The sequence below is a fragment of the Spea bombifrons genome, chromosome 4, assembly GCF_027358695.1.
Source record: "Spea bombifrons isolate aSpeBom1 chromosome 4, aSpeBom1.2.pri, whole genome shotgun sequence".
In the NCBI taxonomy this organism is placed as follows: Eukaryota; Metazoa; Chordata; class Amphibia; order Anura; family Pelobatidae; genus Spea; species Spea bombifrons.
Genome location: NC_071090.1, coordinates 82797956 through 82816885, shown reverse-complemented (window position 1 = coordinate 82816885; position 18930 = coordinate 82797956). Strand labels below are relative to the sequence as shown.

General features: G+C 37.6%; 1 protein-coding gene across 2 annotated transcripts in view; it reads left to right on the top strand.

The window, feature by feature from the left end:
- FBN1 (fibrillin 1) overlaps positions 1 to 18930 on the top strand; it is a 105870-nt gene that overhangs the window by 61950 nt on the left and 24990 nt on the right. For both annotated transcript variants that reach the window (XM_053465506.1, XM_053465507.1), the window contains 22 exons: positions 346 to 471; positions 998 to 1222; positions 1578 to 1703; positions 1787 to 1915; positions 2501 to 2626; positions 2925 to 3050; positions 4255 to 4377; positions 5554 to 5679; positions 6000 to 6125; positions 11649 to 11771; positions 11926 to 12048; positions 12506 to 12631; positions 13163 to 13285; positions 13845 to 13967; positions 14136 to 14300; positions 14429 to 14497; positions 15119 to 15244; positions 15497 to 15619; positions 16028 to 16186; positions 16784 to 16855; positions 16940 to 17065; positions 18261 to 18383. In XM_053465506.1, coding sequence (XP_053321481.1) covers positions 346 to 471; positions 998 to 1222; positions 1578 to 1703; positions 1787 to 1915; positions 2501 to 2626; positions 2925 to 3050; positions 4255 to 4377; positions 5554 to 5679; positions 6000 to 6125; positions 11649 to 11771; positions 11926 to 12048; positions 12506 to 12631; positions 13163 to 13285; positions 13845 to 13967; positions 14136 to 14300; positions 14429 to 14497; positions 15119 to 15244; positions 15497 to 15619; positions 16028 to 16186; positions 16784 to 16855; positions 16940 to 17065; positions 18261 to 18383 — 2814 coding nt within the window. The remainder of the gene's footprint in view (positions 1 to 345; positions 472 to 997; positions 1223 to 1577; positions 1704 to 1786; positions 1916 to 2500; positions 2627 to 2924; positions 3051 to 4254; positions 4378 to 5553; positions 5680 to 5999; positions 6126 to 11648; positions 11772 to 11925; positions 12049 to 12505; positions 12632 to 13162; positions 13286 to 13844; positions 13968 to 14135; positions 14301 to 14428; positions 14498 to 15118; positions 15245 to 15496; positions 15620 to 16027; positions 16187 to 16783; positions 16856 to 16939; positions 17066 to 18260; positions 18384 to 18930) is intronic.

The window sequence follows — 18930 nt, the reverse complement described above, 5'->3', positions numbered from 1 at the left end:
TAGACAAACCTGTTCCTGGCCATTAGAATTTCAACTACTCATCATAGACTACTGGTGAACTACTAAAAACGCCTAGCTCTGTATATGTATGAATCCACATATCTAGCTAGCTTCTTATTCACAGATAAATAGCATTAGTAGACTAGCTAATTGTATAAAAACCAAAGCACCAAACAGCAAACTATGGGTCAAAAGTGAAGATATTCGTAATGACCGAATAGCCCAGTGTTACATGTAGATTGGGAATTACAGCTCACCCAAATTGAATTATAATAGGAATGGATGATAAATTGCTCTATCTGTGTTGTCTTACTAATGCAAAGCTTGTGTGTTTCTTGGACGCAGATGTTAATGAGTGTGTTGTGTTTCCTGGACTGTGTATCAATGCACAGTGTGTGAATACAATGGGATCCTTTGTTTGTCAGTGCCCCAACGGAATGACTCTTGATGCTTCTGGGCGTACATGTATTGGTAAGAATTCAGATTTTGTTTGACTAAACAAACATGCGCTCACTTACATAATAAAGATCTGTTTTGATGCATTCCAATATCTCCCTGCTGACAAAATGTTGTTTAATCTATTACATAAAAATGACATACTCCTCATAAGTGGATGTACTCAATAGTGGGAGCTGGTCTTTAAAGGTTATTAATAAATCAAACTACCATCTCCTCCCCTATACTAACTTCAAAACTTAATAAAAATGAGTCACTCAAAAGACAACTATGCCCCTATATCACAGTTAATAACACAATCTAAGAAACAAAGGTCTGGTGCACACAAAAAGTAGCAAATATTATGTTATACATCAAGTAAAATCATACACACTGCATTACAATATCAAACTGCATTACTAAAACAAGTCACCAAAGTCACCAAGTCACCAAACTATATTGAGCTACGCAACAAGACAATTTTGCCTCCCAAATGTAAGTATTGATCTTGTGCATTGAAAGGCGAGTTTTTGGTGATTGAGATATCTGTCCTTGATGGCAGACATTCGACTGGAAGTCTGCTACCTCAAGCATGAAGATGAAGAATGCACCGCTCCTATTGCTGGCCGGCACCGGATGGATGCATGCTGCTGCTCTGTTGGCGCTGCTTGGGGCCCAGACTGCGACGAATGCCCTGCCAAAGGAACGCCGGAGTTTAATCTTCTCTGCCCCAGAGGGCCAGGCTTTGCAACTAAAGAGATTACACCAGGAAAAACATTCTCCAAAGGTAACAGTGCATCATTAAAAAGCCTAATGAAACCAGCTTGCATACATAGTAACATGCATTATTCTGCGAAAATACATATGGGAGTTGTAGCTGCTCAGTTCATTAATTTGTTTATTCTTACAATATCCAACATTATAAATAGTAATTTTACATGATGATGTACTAGCCCCTTGATAATCTAACACTGCAGCAATCTGAGGACCTCAGATCTTCAGCGATCCCGAGACTTGTGACGCCTCATGTCTCCTGTCTCTGCAGTATACGCACTGTGCATTGTTGGATCATATGCAACTCTTCATGCCTAACATATACTTAGTTTATGTGCATCACCGTTACTGTGTTTTTCTGGTTTCAGACATCAATGAGTGCAAAATGATACCAAGTCTCTGCAAGTATGGGAAGTGCAGAAATACCATTGGCAGCTTCAAGTGCAGGTGTGACAATGGGTTTGCCCTTGATGCCGAGGAGAGAAATTGCACAGGTAAAACAGGCAAATTTGTTCATTCACTTGAAATGTAACTTAAATTTCCTGTCATTTACACAAACCTTGTTGGATCTTTACAGATATCGATGAGTGCAGAATATCGCTTGATGTCTGTGGACAAGGCAACTGTGTTAATACCCCTGGAGACTTTGAGTGTGACTGTTTCGAAGGATATGAAAGTGGGTTCATGATGATGAAGAACTGCATGGGTGAGTAATGGAATTGTTGAGCGCCAAGGGGCTGCAACTGTTCTTTCCCTTCGCTTAGAAAAGGAGGATGATCAGCCTCTAGCAGAAAAGTTCACCAGGACATCTTATTTGTACCAAGCTGGTGCTTTTCTCTTTTCTCCAACCTGTTGCCCCTCTCAAGGTTTGATGGGGTGAATAATAAAGCGAGTAGTAAATCCCCGTGCTCGCTCACCCCTTGGTTTTGGAGTGGGAGGATTGTAATTGTAAAGGAGCCGTGGATGGTCAGTATCCATGCATCAAAACAAATGTCCTATATAAGTAACTATATAGGTAAAATATAGGGTGTAGCCAAGATATTTAATAAAAAATATATTATGTAGCTGATAATGCATATTCAAGCATCATCAAGTTCATATTTTATGTAAATTACAATTACTATTGCATTGTTTTTTTGGTATTATTGATATTTATTTTATTCCACTGTTGCCCATTTTGGATTGCAAAATTAGCCAATGTTAGATAAACTATGTTTGATGATTATAAAAATATAAGTGTTTGCTCTCTACTTTTGAACACAAGAGTAAAACATCTACCGTTGCATTTCAGATATTGATGAATGTGAACGAAACCCACTGTTGTGCAGGGGTGGTATCTGCTTGAACACTGACGGGAGCTTTAAGTGTGAATGTCCTCCTGGCCATGAAGTGGCTCCTGATAATTCTGCTTGCCTTGGTATGTTGTAATTCTCTTCAGATGAACAATGACATTACTGAAAACAAAATGGTGGCAAATGCCCCGCAGATTATCTTCTGCTCTTATAGAATGTCTCTGAAAGTCTCGGTTACCTAGTATCTTAGTTATTCTGAATCTTAATGTAATCAATAAAGATTCCTGTTATATGCTATATGTAAATTTAAATAGCCATACACTTTGATTTTATCTGATGAGCTCATGATGATTAGGTCTGGAAGTAATGCATTTTAGTTAAAATAACTTTCTTTACTGGCCTTAATTACATTTTTCATTGTAGATATAAACGAATGTGATCTTAGCGTGGGTCTCTGTCCTCACGGGCGCTGTATAAACCTCATTGGGAGATACCAATGTGCATGCGATCCTGGATACCAACAGACGGATGATAAATTGTCTTGCATTGGTAAGTGCAACCAAAGCATGCTCACATGTGGTGAGGGATTCATGTGGCCCTGTTAAAGAGACAATCTTAAGAGGAAGTTATAACTGCCTTCTACCTACATGAGGTAAATAAAATAAATAATAAAATAAAAATTAGGATTTGAGCTATTTGGTTTTTGAAATATTCTGAGATGTCCCAGCTACTGCAGACATCAAATCACACAGCACACAAATATCACATCTCTATGAGATTGTGCACAATTCAGTGTTTAATAGACTTATGGATGAAGCCCAAACACATTTTTCAGATATCAAATTTTGATAATGAAATTTGTTGCCCAAAAATAAGTGTTGCTTTCTCTCTGTGCTCCCTGCCCTCTCCCCTAGTCCTTCCTGGGCCCCCTTCTCTCTTTCCCGCTAGTCATCTCTCTACTCTTTCCTCACTGCCTTCTCTGTCCTATTTGCCCTCTCCCCTTGCCTTGTATCTGCTGCCCACTCATTTAGTGGTATATCATATTTAAGGGCAGCTGAGTGAGGGTTCAACATTTGTATTCAAGCCACTGTTAATTTTCAGGAATCTCGTTCTGCTTCCACATTAGTAGTGCAGACTAAAATGTTTTCTAATTCTAGTAGCTTGAGGTCCACGGAACCCCTGAGATTGGTTAAGCATATTTTTCTTTTGCTGTATGTAGCCTTTTGCATCCTGGCCTTGGTTGTTTCCTGGGAAGGTTGCATTTGCTGATACTTAATAAGTATTTGGACAGGTTAAATCCTTAACTACATTTTTTGGAACATTACCAAAATGGCAATCACAGTTTGTTTAAGCCTCCAACAAATGTAACATCTTCTAATTTACTGGCAACTGTCCCAGACAATGTGTGAAAGGGAGAGGAGAGATGTCTCCAGCTACACCAGGCAATTGAATCATAATACAATTTTGGCATTTTCATTTGTTTTTTTGGGGCCTTCCTTATTATCAAGATTTGTAAGAACACACAAAATTAGCAAATTTTGTTAAAATTAAAGTACGTATGAATCTGAATGCACAAGTCTATTCAGAGCAATTTCATTACCTATTGCACATTTGTGCAATCAATGTGGGATAAATGTCATTTTGGACATTTTAGTTACACAATATACGTATTATACATTATATAACTGTATATATTTTAGTAAGTTAACTTTAGCTATACATTGTATTATATGTTGTTTTGTATTGTATTTAGATATTGATGAGTGCCAGTTCTTCAATGGTGGATGTGACAGTTTCTGTACCAACTCCGAAGGAAGCTATGAATGTAGCTGCAGGGAAGGATTTGCGCTAATGCCAGATCAGAGATCCTGTACCGGTAAGATATGTCCTCTTCCTAACCCGATTTTGTGTATATGAGAATTATTTCTGTAGGACAGCCTTCACATTTTAATGTGCATTAGGACATGTACGCATCATTTATATACAGAGCTGGAATAGTTTAAAACATAGGACCAACAGCTGTTGCCGAACATCAAATCCTAAGGACTCTCCATGGAATGGGTTATTAATTTCCCAACAGCTGCAGAGGATCATGGGAGTTGTACTATAACAGCTGAGTAGTTACTGATTGGCTATCCCTATGAGCTACGCACAGGGGTGGGTCATGTATGTAATATTGTGTACACAAGCTACAGCATGCTATAATTTTGGCAGGGGGAGCTTGTTAGCACTAAAGGAATAACTGGTTTCATGACTGAAGAGCTAAATTGATGTTTAGCAGTTGGCATAGAAAGTCAATTTTATATCATTGCAAAAATTGCAGACATTGTGACTTCATTGTTTTAAGTGGGGAATTTGAAGGTCAAGAGTGTACAAGAGTGCAGAAGTCCCCAATGTCCATTTAAATCCCTATAATAGACACATTTACATGTGAAAATGTCATATTAGTGGTATATTAATTAATAATAAACCAAACATTGTTATTCAGTTATCACCTAGGGTTGGACTGCAAGCTGAAATTTTTTATTTTGCAAAGCTTCCCCTTAATTATGAGACAGTCTGTTTACAAAAACAGATTTGTTGTGCAAATCCTGATAACCATACTCTGTATTTGGAACGGAACACTGAAGTTAGGACCAAATAAGCCTCAAGGCGGCTCTCATTCCAACCATACGTGAGGCAAATAATGTGTAGCTTTGGTACCACTGAATGAAAAAAGCAAGACATATCAAAATATGTGCCAGCATGAATCTCATTTCAGGATATTAAATTGACTTATTTGTGCAGTCATTTTTATAATGCAACGATGTCTCATCCCTGGGGTATTGTTTACTAATTAATCTAGAATGCTGTGTCTACTTTAAGGACAATTAGTTTGTTGCTTAATCCACCAGTACTAGAAGAATTCTTAGAAGTCCACCAGTCATAGAATATTGGAGTCTCTGAATCTAACAGAGTTAGCATGACACTGGCAATTATTTATTTTTTTGCAACTAGAATATCCAGTCTAATTCTCAAGCAAAATAGTGACTTCAATTTTCTTGTTTTGTAGATATCGACGAGTGTGAAAATAATCCAAACATCTGTGATGGAGGGCAGTGTACGAATATACCAGGAGAATACAGGTGCCTGTGCTTTGATGGGTACATGGCATCAGATGATATGAAGACTTGTCTTGGTAAGTCATCTTAACACAGCATGTTTCAACTGCTGACACAAAATGTAAAAAACATTTCCCCATTTCCATGAGGAAGATCTTTAATGCAATACTAAATGGTAATGTTTACCCACAAAATATGCATACCTATTTCTCATCTAGAGAGCGTTTATGTCAAAATAAGGTATTGTGTAGTGTTGTGTATATTGTGTCTACCCAATACTAGACGGCCATGTCCACTTCTCTTTATACTATGAATCCAGTCCAATTGATTGCCCTTTAAGTAGCTGTTCTCTATGCTTTTGATTCTTGTCAGACTGCATTTATTTATTGTATTTCAGATGTGGATGAGTGCGAGCTCCATTTAAATATTTGCCTCAGTGGAATTTGTGAAAACACTAAAGGATCATTTATCTGTCACTGTGACCCGGGCTATTCAGGCAAGAAAGGAGTTACCGGATGCACAGGTATACTGGCCTTTCTTGAATGGGTCCTGATGTGAGTTTTTCCTTATCTTCTGTGCTCGGAGATCTCTTGTAGACGGGAAGACTGTGGTGTCACAAACACTGTATTTGCAGGTAGCAACTATGCCAATAATAATTGGGCTTTTAAAAAACTAATAGGCACTAACTCTGGATTTTCTACGGCAAAGGAAGGTCTGTTTTAATGAAAATATGTCTGTTTCATGTGTTCACTTTACTGTTTTCAATATTCACCCTTTTAGTGTGGACAATTTTCTCTCCTGCTTCCGCATATCCTTTACATATTTTAAAGGGCTGGTGAAAGGGGAAAGTTTAGGGAAAGAAATATTTCACATTTCACTGTGGTTTTCTGTACTAACGTTTTTAGCTGTACTGCATTTCAGCCATTCTCAACTTAGAACTAAAACACACACCATACGTTTCACATCTGGAGTCACTGTCGGTGCCTGACATGCATGCTGATCTGAATCCAAAACATTGTTAATCTGACTTGTAAATCAAAAACTCCACATCCATTCTGTTCTGTCGCAAAATTATAAACTGAACACTCAGTTTGCTTCAACTTATGCTTATACAGTGCTGTTTATTCAGGCAATAATCGGAAAAACTAAAGGCGTTTGGTATAAAATAGTTGGGTTAGATTACTGCATTAATCTAATGAAAGGAAAGTGTATATTTGGGATCAACTTTAGAACTAGCTATGTTTGAAAGGTTGAACTTGATGGACTCAAGTCTTTTTTCAACCTACTATACTATATGGTATTAAACCTTCCAGGTTGAGATAAAGCGAATCACACCACTTTGAGGCACATGTCATTTATATTTCCAATATTGGAACAAATATAATTGCTAGTTATGATATTTTAAATGATGTTATAGATTTTGAATGTTTGTAGAGGCCATCCATGGACGATTTGCTAAATGGTGAAATGTTGCTTGAAAATGATACTGCTTTAACAGTAGTTCTATAATTGATGTTTATCCTTTTAGTAAATCTACCACATTCAAACTGTAAGAGCCATGCATGGACTTCACAACAAAATAACAATGAATTTCCTCTATAGACGAAGGTATTCACAGATAATCACTCTTACATTAATACTGCAGATCATTTCAGTTTTTACAGTACTGTAATCTCCAACCATGCTATACAACCTGGAGAAGTGCAGATAGACGTAGAGTGACATAAATAGGTCAGATTAAAAGGACAAACTAGCTTGAGCTCATTCCTGTCTGAATTTACCCTATACAAGGATATCCTTAAAGTATCATTGTTTTATTCACTCACATGTTTACTAGCAGGATTCCATAGATCTTGAACATTGTTTCACAAAAGGTCCATCCCGATGTCCTCTGGGTTCCATTAGAGTTTGTCTAAATATTTCCCTAGCTCCCTTGTCATTACAGATTGTTTCCATTATAACAAATAAACATGTTTTATTTCCCTAATCACTCGGCATTCGGCATCCGCCCACTATCATACGCTGCATTCCCATCCCACACAGATGTTACTTTCTCCTTCTAAGTAGAATTGAGAGTAGGGTTCAGACAGACCTTTTGCTCCTTGACTGTATGCGGTCACTGTAGTAGTCGTCATGAAAACAATATGTGGATTGAAAAATTTGTTTTACATGTTTTATGTAAATTACATTGCAATTTATCCTAAACCTAATTCTGAAATGACCATTGAGTCCATGAAACGTGTTACAGCTTCCTACTTTGTCTACAGTAGGATTTCAATGCAGTTGTCACTAAAGGGGTTATGGGAAATAAATTATTTTTTTTTACAAAATGCCCTGCCTACGCCATTGATAGAAGCAGATGGATGGTTTAAATGACTGCACGACTTTGTAAGAGCATGTACGGGCTATACAATAGCGGTAAGTGCCTCAGAGTGTAGCACTTTCTAAATATTAGTGTGGTCCAGGCACAAGTAAAAGGTGAAAGCTTTTTGGAGGGCATTGTGCTCCAGCTGTGTAGTAGATGTCACTAGGGTTGGAAGCTCTTTGGACTGTACTAAGATCCAGCTGCACACCAGATCTGTCACTAGGGAAGAAATATTCTTTGAAGTGCAGTAATTTCCAGCTGTCCGTTCAATCTGTCATAGAGAGTGAGGATGTTTTTTTTTTTTTAGTATAGTGTGGATAACCAGCAAAACAGGTTTCCATAGTGCTGGAAGGTAAAAGTGCTTTGTGTTATAGCATGGTCCAGCCAAAAAAGGAGAACCTGTTAAGATGAACATATGTGAACACACTGCTTCCACTTGTAATGTGGGTGGTAAGCCACATCGTAAGGGCGATGCTGTGAACTATGAATCTTTTCAAGGTGATTCTCTAGAGAATTCAAAATCAACAGAGGCAAGGAGTCACATGGAATGACAATGTAGAGACTATGTTAAACCATTGAGATTTATTCAGTCTCCTCACCCATTGCATAATGCCTAATGCAAGGCCAACTCGGCCATTCTTGTTGGAGAGACTTGCTAGTCTTGCTAATGTCTTTCTTGTTCTCTCTTGGGTATGTGGGCCTAAGGCAAAGCCAAAAGTAAATACACCGCTGCCCATATCTGGCACAAACATCTCACACATGGGTCCCCTAATAAATAAGGTGTTGAATAATATACGAGAAGGGAGCCAGGGCTTGTTATTTCACTCACTTATGCTAATGAAATAAGGACTATGGAGGCAGTCCTGCAATAGCCTATGTAGTATGGGAGGACTTCTGTCCGATGGTGATGTCCATACTTAGGTCCTAGTACATGGTAGTCCAGTGGGATTTGTCCCAACATTTACTTATACTCAGCTCATGCAACACAAGTTTTCCTCCCTGGCAAAACTACATTACTTTTGGCCATCAAGTAGCTTTCTAACAAAACGTTTGCATATATTCACCGATCAATGAATTTTATATTTTTAGCTACAGCTAAACCATAAAATAAATAGACTTTGAAAAGTTAAAGGTAGAGGTGTTTATGTGCTTTGCAAAACATTTCCTTGCTTGCTGAGCAGCAAACTTTACGCACAGTTGCGTTTCCTAAACTAAATTGTTCCCAGGGAGTCATTACTTGGGTGACTGACAGTTAGGCAGGAGATCAGTCTGAGCCTCACCGTCTATGCCAAGATATGCACAAATAAAATTTCCCTGGGAAGAATGATTTTGGATCAATTTTAATAAACATCATATTGTGGTTTGAATCAAACCACATAACAAGTCACCACAACCCTTAAGTACCCTAAGTATATCAAAAGATGTTTTTCCGACCAATAGTTATTGGGCTAGTTGAGAGGTTTTATCAATGCATTATAGGTAGACCAGACATCTGCAAGGAAGTATTCCTCCTGTTCTTAGACTGCACATGCAGAATTACTAATGGGTTATACTTTGAGGAGATGCATCTTTGATGAGAAGCACTTATTACAGTGTTTGGTCCAGATGAACCCATGGTGGACATGCAATATACATGCTCTGTGATGCTCACCGTTCCTAATCCCTTCCATGTCAGTACAGAATTGTGTGATAAGGGATGCACCCCCCCCAAAAAAAAACAAGTATCAAGGTTTTAAAACTGTGTGCATAGCTAAACTCCGGTATTTATAGTGTCTACCGCCCCACGATGAGTGTTTTGAGCGTTTATTATTTATGGCATTTGTTTAGACAGCAAATAGAGGAATCCCCCTGATCATACACTGGAACTTTAAATAACGCACTCAGAAAGCCATGTTAAAATATTTTTATGTTCCCTTGCAACATTACATGCTTTAGATTTCAGAAACATGATGTGCAAAAAAATTAATGTCTCAAGCTGTTCTACAGCTCTGTGGGAAAAGTAGGATGCATGCACATGTTAGTACAAAGGATCAGAGCAGGGCAATTTTATTTACCGGGATTGGAATTAATTATAGTTAACTCCTTCCTTGCAGAACTAACAGCATCTATCTGTGACACGTTTCTTTTTTTTTTATAGAGCAGCATTAAAGCTATCGTGGTTCCGCATCTTATTTTTGCGTAAACGTACCTCTGTGGAGGCATAAACGTTCAAAGTATGGATGTCTCTGTGGAGAAGTGCAGCTTCTTGGCCCTTTTCTCCATATGTCAATGTTTATGTAAAGAGCTATGTATGCTTGAAAGGGCATTTAAGAACAGTTCGGAAAAATGTATTTGTCATGATTGGTCCTGCTTTTGTGGTGCGGGGGTGTTATTTGATAAGTTTTCAACTATTCACCATGGTGACCCGGGATTTAAGTGAAGTGGCACTGAACCATTGTATTACTTGTATTAAGCCCTTGGGTAGCAACAAACAAACTGTTTTTCACTTTGTAATGTGGCTCTTAGCATACATTCACCACTGACCATGGAAGGGTTGGCAGCCCAGTTTGGCAAAAACTAGCTGTTTTTTTAATGCATTGTTATTACATTTTAAAGGTCATCAAGAATCATATGACCTTTTATTGCCAGCATGGGGAGCTACAATATGTGGGCATGCATGCCTACAGGAGTATAAGTTAAAATAAAATAAATAGTTAAAATAAAAAATGTTATCATGCAGAACAGGCGTCACAGTTTAAACTGCACGGATCACCTCATATATCGTTGTAAAAGTGACCTTTTCAAATTCTTCTCCTCGTGATTTTCATGCCAAAATTAGCTATTTTGACTTTCTTTAAATACTGGTTTCCTGCTTTGGTTGATTTTTATCGTCTTGGCTCGGAATGGATATTCTTTGCTTATTATTTAAAAAAAATTGTGCTCCAACTTGTAGCAGTATATTGAATATGCTTCCAATTAAAGAATTATAGAAGACCTTGCTATTCTGATCACACTAATATTTTTTATAAAAAAGTCTTACCTTGGGAAAAGCTCCTATTGAGAAACATGAGAAGCAGTAACGCCTCTGAACGCGTGGCTATAGATAAAACACTGATACATGCTAAGATCTCCAGGTTAAACCTTTATCGCATACATCTTAAAAAAACTGCCATATGTCTGGCTAAATGGGTTTATTGGGGGGTTTGCAGCAAGGCCACAGCTTCAATACATTGGCTTCATTATGCATTATGAAGGTCCAACTCCAGCACACTTCGCTTGACTGACCCTGTATAATGCTTATTGCTTAGTTATATCATTGGGGTTTCTTCAAAGTCATTTTGGAGATTGAACTGTGAATAAGCCTGAGGACTAATTGGGTTGTAGACACTGCTACGTATTTATTCTGTCAACATGCTGTCAATATGCTGGCAGAGGAGTTAGCAGTGCTGGAGAGGACTACGGTGATTGAGTTGGATTGTGGTCAATGATATCAAGGGTGTTACCATCCCTGTGCTCCATATACACTAGATCTTTTATCATCTTAATAAAATTGAAACATTCTAAACACTTTAAGTTATAATTCCTCAAGAGTATTCCATATGTTTCTAGCAAAAAGTGGGTATTCAGTTATTACAAATAAATTAAGCACTGATTGCATGATGGACCTCATCCGCTATGTGACACATCTGTCATTTTTCATAGACATCAATGAGTGTGAGATTGGAGCCCATAACTGCGACAGACATGCTGCGTGTACAAACACACCAGGAAGCTTCAAATGTAGCTGCAGCCCCGGATGGATAGGCAATGGAGTGAAATGCACAGGTAAGGTTCTGTGTTGTTTTCTTTCTTTAGCTTTGTTTATATGGTATACGTACATTGGCTGGCAGATCGCTCAGTGATTCACAGCTTTCTGCTGCTTCCATATACAATGGAATTGTACATTTTTAAAATAGAATGTAATTCTTATCATTCACAGATCTTGATGAATGCGCCAATGGAACGCACTTGTGTAGTCCACATGCAGACTGCAAAAACACGATGGGGTCGTACCGGTGTCTGTGTAAGGAAGGCTACGTAGGGGATGGTTTGGTCTGTTCAGGTGAGTTTGTGAAAAACACGAACGGCATCTTTTATCAGCTGCAGGTTATCAAATTTTTTTCTCATCACACTTTAAATTTAAATTAATTTTAATGTATGGGTCAAAGTTATTTAATATGAATAAGTTGTAAATTACTCTTAGTTGTGTCATTAAACTATGTTAACCATGGAAGAAAACATTTTTTTAGCATAACTCCATTGTAATTAAGATTCTTTTTCACAGTGGCTTATATTTCTGGTGAGGTCATTGAAACTCATTAGCGAAGAATCAGGCCTCGTAGATCATTGTGCCTTATTACTGCCAAGACACAATTCATCCTCATTAGAAGACAGCCCTCATTCTTATTACAGCAGCCAAAAGAATGTATGGTTCAGGGAACACGAGTACATCATAGCAACATATTTTACATGTATAGGTTTGTATAAAAGATAATTGACCCCTATGTCCTTTTGAACAGATATTGATGAGTGTACAGAGAATGTTAATCTGTGTGGCAATGGACAGTGTCTTAACACCCCTGGAGGATACCGATGTGATTGTGACATGGGATTCTTACCGAGCCTTGATGGGAAGGCCTGTGAAGGTAAAAAAAGCCCTACCATATTGACATATCCTAGGCAAGTAACTCAAATGATTCTTTTGATCCATGCTGCAGTCGTATTGCACTGCACACCTCTGTATCATACAGTTAATTTAATTATCTGATGCAGCTCTGAATGAAGTTGAATTCAGGTTGAATGAAACGTTTTGCTCATTCAAGTTGAATGAAACGTTTGCTCATTGCTACATTTCTACAAGTCCAACATGTTCGTGAAACAGTTTGGTTACCATTGTCACAGAGTTTACAAATGCATGCTTTAACTCATGCTATATTATAAAAAAAATAGCGTTTTATCAAATCTGTAATCAATAATATTTTCTTAATAATTCATTTATTAATTTAACAACGTTATATTGCATCTCATTAGCTTTAACCAGGTAGACTCCGTTTCTGCAAAAGGAATACTTTGCTGTCTGTCTGTGACAGGGTATTATTATCTGTAACGGACAGCACTGCGGAATATATGAAACAATAAATAATAATAATAATAATAATAATAATGTTTATATGCAGATATTGATGAGTGCGCCCTCCCCAACATCTGTGTTTATGGAACCTGTAAAAACTTGCCAGGGCTGTTCAGGTGTCACTGTGACACAGGGTATGAGCTGGACCGAAGTGGAGGAAACTGCACAGGTAAGACTTCATTGAAATTCGGAGATTGCTAAACAGCAGAAGTGCCTTATCTGATATTTTAGTTTCAAGCTAATTAAAATAAGTAGCTCTTCTGCAGCAGCAATCTTCAGATAAAGTGTGATTTATTTATTTTTCTCCTAGCATTGCACAAAATATTCTAGTGTAAAATTCAGTTTAACAACCCATTTTATTTGCACCTTGTGGCAGCCAAATACAATTCCCAGGCCCTTTCGAAATCCTTACTTTGTGTTTTCCCTCTGTTAGTTGAGCTAGGAATGGATAACATAATGCTCTCCAATATCACCCAACAGTGATAGTAAATAGTAATGTCACAAAATACTCCAACCTTGACCATTAGTCAATGCTTTAATATTTCATTTATCCCCTATTTTTACCCCTCATATCAAGTATATATATATATTGAGTGCTAAATGAATAGGAGATGTTATTGTAACTAAAATAGCTTCTGCTTCATTTTTGGAAGCTAGCATTATCTCTATCACTGACCATTTTTTGTCAAAGCCATAGAATTGCTTTTTTATTGTATTCCATTTTTCAGACGTGGATGAGTGCGCTGATCCAACAACTTGCATTAGTGGCACCTGTGAAAACACTCCCGGAAGCTACAATTGTGAATGTCCACCAGATTTTGAACTCAACCCAACTGGGGTTGGCTGTGTTGGTAAGGATATTTCATATATGTGTCAGGTTGGCAGGAAAACATTAACATATGGCATAAAGCATAGCCATTTCATGGTTGTGTATAAGCCTGCCATATTTCCAGCAGCTGTTGATCAGTCGTGTCATACAGACATATAAAATAATGCTTCTTCTTTCATCGCTGTTTAAGATACCAGGTCCGGCAACTGTTACCTGGACCTGAAACCTCGTGGAGATAATGGAGATGTGGCTTGTAGCAATGAGATTGGAGTCAGCATTTCAAAGGCTTCTTGCTGCTGCTCTCTTGGGAAAGGCTGGGGAACACCTTGTGAACTGTGTCCTGCTGTAAATTCAAGTAAGGATGTTTTAATATAATTAGGATTAATTTAGACTGTTTCTTTTTACTCTACTTTCTATTTTCTGGTTTAACTTTCTTTCCCAAACTCTGTATGGAAAGTCACCTGTAAAATATTTCATTTTTAGGTGAATACAAACTCTTGTGTCCTGGAGGAGAAGGTTTTAGACCAAATCCTATTACTGTTATCCTCGAAGGTAAGTACTTTATCTAACCTTCTTATTGAGGTCCTTATGTAGATTTGTGATATATATATATATATATACTACCGTTCAAATCTTTGTGGGCAATTTAGCTGTTTTTATAGAAAACAAGGATATTTTCTAGCTGTAAAATAATTGCAAAAAGGGATTTCTAATAATCAATTAGCCTTTTAAACCTAAACTTGGATTAGCCGAACACAACGTGCCGTTGGAACACAGGAGTGATGGTTTTTTATAATGAGCCTCTGTACGCCTATTAAGATACTTTAATAAAGATCATCCTTTCCAGCTACAATAGTCATTTACAACGTTATCAATGTCTATACTGCAGTTCTTTTAATGGACAGAATTTGCTTTTCTTTAAAAAAACAAGGCGATTTCTAAATGACTCCAAACTTTTGAACGGTAGTGAATATACATTTTTTGTTAAGCTAAATGTTTCCGTATTCATGCCAAACACTGTTACTAGGACAGTAAATTGTGTAAATTATGAGCATTCTGGGAACATGACCTGTATCTAATTCCAGGCAGCTTCCTCCTCCTGTTTCCTGTCTAAATCAATTATCAATTTGATTTTGGTGTTTATTTTATATTGTACTTGCTTTTTTCCCCCAGATATCGATGAATGCCTGGAGCTCCCAGGGCTTTGCCAGGGTGGAAAATGTATCAATACCTTCGGCAGTTTCCAATGTCGCTGTCCAGTTGGTTATTATCTTAATGAAGAGACCCGAGTTTGTGATGGTATGTCCTGCCGAGATATAGTGCTTCTTTGTAACTGTATCAGAGCCTAGCATTATTGCTTACCCTCTGCAATAATGTAATATTTCCAGAAAGTAAGCTGGTTTGTAAATCTTTTGACTACTACATTACCTTTGGTGTACATACTTTCTCTCCGACAACCACAATGGGGAATTTTCAGTCGGAGGCATAGATTTAGTAATTTTGGTGCTTAGCCAAGATAATATAATGGTATTATTCTTTTTCTTGCTTCAGATGTCAATGAATGTGAACAGCCCGGTATTTGTGGACCAGGAACCTGTTACAATACAGTTGGAAACTATACATGCATTTGCCCACCCGATTATATGCAAGTCAATGGAGGAAATAATTGTATGGGTAAGTAGTGATAGATTTTGTTAAAGAGGACAGTCCGGTCATTTTTTTTTACATTAATGTTTTCTATCCTAATCATTAAAGTTCTCACAGCTGTTTTTTGGCTGAAGGTACATCAGCGTGCCATGGACCCTGCCACTAGGGGACGATGTATTGGGAGTCATTCTATACAAGGCATACAGTGCTAAAAATAATATTATTTAGTAACATCTTAGATGCAATAGAAATAATTTAAAGTATCGTCTGGACATTAAGAAAAAATAACTTCTGGCCTTTAAAATACTATTGTAGAACTTAAGATACTTTACAATATGCATTTCTGTCCAAATGTTAAATGTTTTGCATAAATTAGATATGGTCAAATGATTGCTTATGAAAGCATATCTTTTTGTTTTTTTCTGGGACATACAGATATGCGAAGGAGCCTATGCTTCCGTAATTATTACACTGACAATCAAACCTGTGATGGGGAGCTGCTTTATAACATGACTAAGAAGATGTGTTGCTGTTCATACAATATTGGGCGTGCTTGGAACAGACCGTGTGAGGAGTGTCCATTACCAAGTACCGGTGAGTGCAATTTACCATTTCCATTAGTATTATTATAACACGCTGGTGCATTTGTGCATATACAGGTTGCAGCATAGCCATGGGTTATGAATGTGTTACAATCCCAGAAAGTTGCTCCAAATTCAGCACTTTGGAACAGAATTCTTCCAGCTTTGCTTTTCGAAATATGAGCAATTGTCAGCTCTCAGTATTGTTCTTTAAGCAGTTCTTGAAGCGTCTGACATTGCTGTTCTGTCTTGTAAACACAAAGTACATATTAGTATATGCCAGTTTTCATAAAATTATCGGCAGCAAACCACCCATATGATGCGGAATATACTACTTTCATTTCCTGACCATACATTAGTGTCCTAGTAGTTATAATAATGTGGCTGTTAAGGGAGCACGTGGCATTTAGAGACTGAAGTGTGAAATGATGTACAATCAGTAGAAATCAGACACTTTGATTGCTATCATACTATTTTCCTTGACCTTACAATACAATACATTGTAATGACACAAAGTTTGCATTACTATGTTGACGTATACTTAGTCAAGAAGTGACAATGACAAGTATAACTTTTAGCTAAGTGAAATTCTGATTTGCTTGCTTTGCAGATGATTTTGCTAGTCTTTGTGGAAGCCCACGACCCGGATTTGTGATTGACATTTACACTGGGCTGCCAGTTGGTTAGTAAACTTAGCTTATAATTACTAGCGTTAACTCGCATTCTGTATAAGATGCATAATGGATTCCACAACGTTTGCTTCTAGACATCGATGAATGCAGAGAAATTCCTGGGGTTTGCGAGAATGGTGTTTGTATCAATATGGTGGGAAGCTTTAGATGTGAATGCCCAATGGGATTTTTCTACAATGACAAGCTGCTGATATGTGAAGGTAAGAAACGTCCACATTTATATGGTAACGATCTGAAACTCCCATCAGCGATTGTCAATCAAAACCCAAATGAATCCCCCCTTTCATGGCTACGCAAATTATTGGACAGGCAAACTTCTTCAGCTTTTAAGGCATAGGGTTGTCAATTTTGAACGTGGAAAGGCAAAGTGGGTGCACAAGGAATTTGCTGTCGTTGACAAGGCTTGTGAAGTAGTTGGGCTTATTGTAAGACATCTTTTAATCAAGCCAGTTGCTGCCTACCCCTAATAATCAATACCTGAGAGCTTTCAGGTGAGTTTAACAGTTTATCTTGAAATAAATTCAGCTACATAATTTTTATATTGGCATTTAGCACATGCATTAAGAGACAAGGAGTATACTCCTAGCGTCTCCCATATTAATCATGTAGTGAAACAGAATAAAACCCTTTGGTGCAAAATGCACGGACGCCTTAGAAGTAATACTTTGATAAGTTATAAATACATTTTTTAATAATGTATTCTAGAACATATGTGGATTTTCCATATTTCAGACCTTAGAGGTAGGGCTGGGACCCGTGGCCCAGTTTCCCTGCCAAGACTTAAAACAAATTACAAGACACAGCGCTCAGTGAAAGGGGGCACAGTGCTTCAGACCAAAGACTTCCAGTGTCCTGCCTATCTTCAACACATCAACAACTGCATCGCTGTGCTAATTTGAAACTTAAAACTCAATAATCGTGTGCTGTAAATAAACCGGCTGATCTTTTGCCAAACTGTAAACACGGCAGAGGCTTACAGGGGGTAAGAGTACCATTCATAAAGATTCTGTACAGACAGAGCCGCAGTCAGGGTAGGAAAAAAAAGTAGGCTGTGTTGGCACAATATTCTAACTGTGAAAGCAAGCAGGACTCCAAAGGAGGATAACTAGTTCTCCATTTACTGTGATGCAACGGAGTAAAGTACATATTAGGACTTTCCTCTAGCAAAATGTTCCATCACTGGTCTTGTGGTTCCTTTCGGACTGTGATGCATATACTACATATACATGTATGCGGATTCCATATGGGGGGGGTTATATCTCACAATATGTATAATCATCTTCTCTTCTTCTTTATCTGTTCCTCTTTCCCTTTTTCTACTATGTGTTCCACAAGGAGGCTTTCACAGCTATAACATTCTTATACTTGCACGTGTCTAAAATCCTTTTTTGACAGATATTGATGAATGTCAGAACGGGCCTGTCTGTCAGAGAAATGCAGACTGCATTAACACAGCGGGCAGCTATCGCTGTGACTGCAAACCGGGCTACAAGTTCACCTCCACGGGACAATGCATCGGTAAGGGCTGCTAATCTATCTGTTCTACTGATATGAAAAAACAAATCAAAATAAATATCTATCAGCCAAGCATACATATCGTTACGACCTTGCAATAACTCATTTAAACCCCCAAATGCAATTAGTAATGTCCTGCTTGTCACATTTTAATCAATAATGGCCTGAAATACTTAAAGGTAAAGAAACTGTACAGAAAAAGAAACTTATTTTAAATTGTCATTGTTTTTTTTCATTGTTACAGCTGGTGCTTGTTATTATTTTAACAACATTTTGGCTTTTTTTTAAATCCTATATTTGTGTTGCCATTTTCTCCATCTGAAAGGAACTGAAACCCAGAACCCAAAGAAAAAACTGGATAGAAAAATGACTGTATATTAAAGTTTTATATATTTGTGAAATTAAAGTAAGGCACAGTCTACCTTTCAGAAAATGTTTGGGTGTACTTCCCAGTCACCCATTTACACCGTAGAAATCAAAATATGTTTTGAACAACCATAGAAAGAATAAAGTACAAAGCTGATTTTTATGTCCTGGGGGATCATATTTT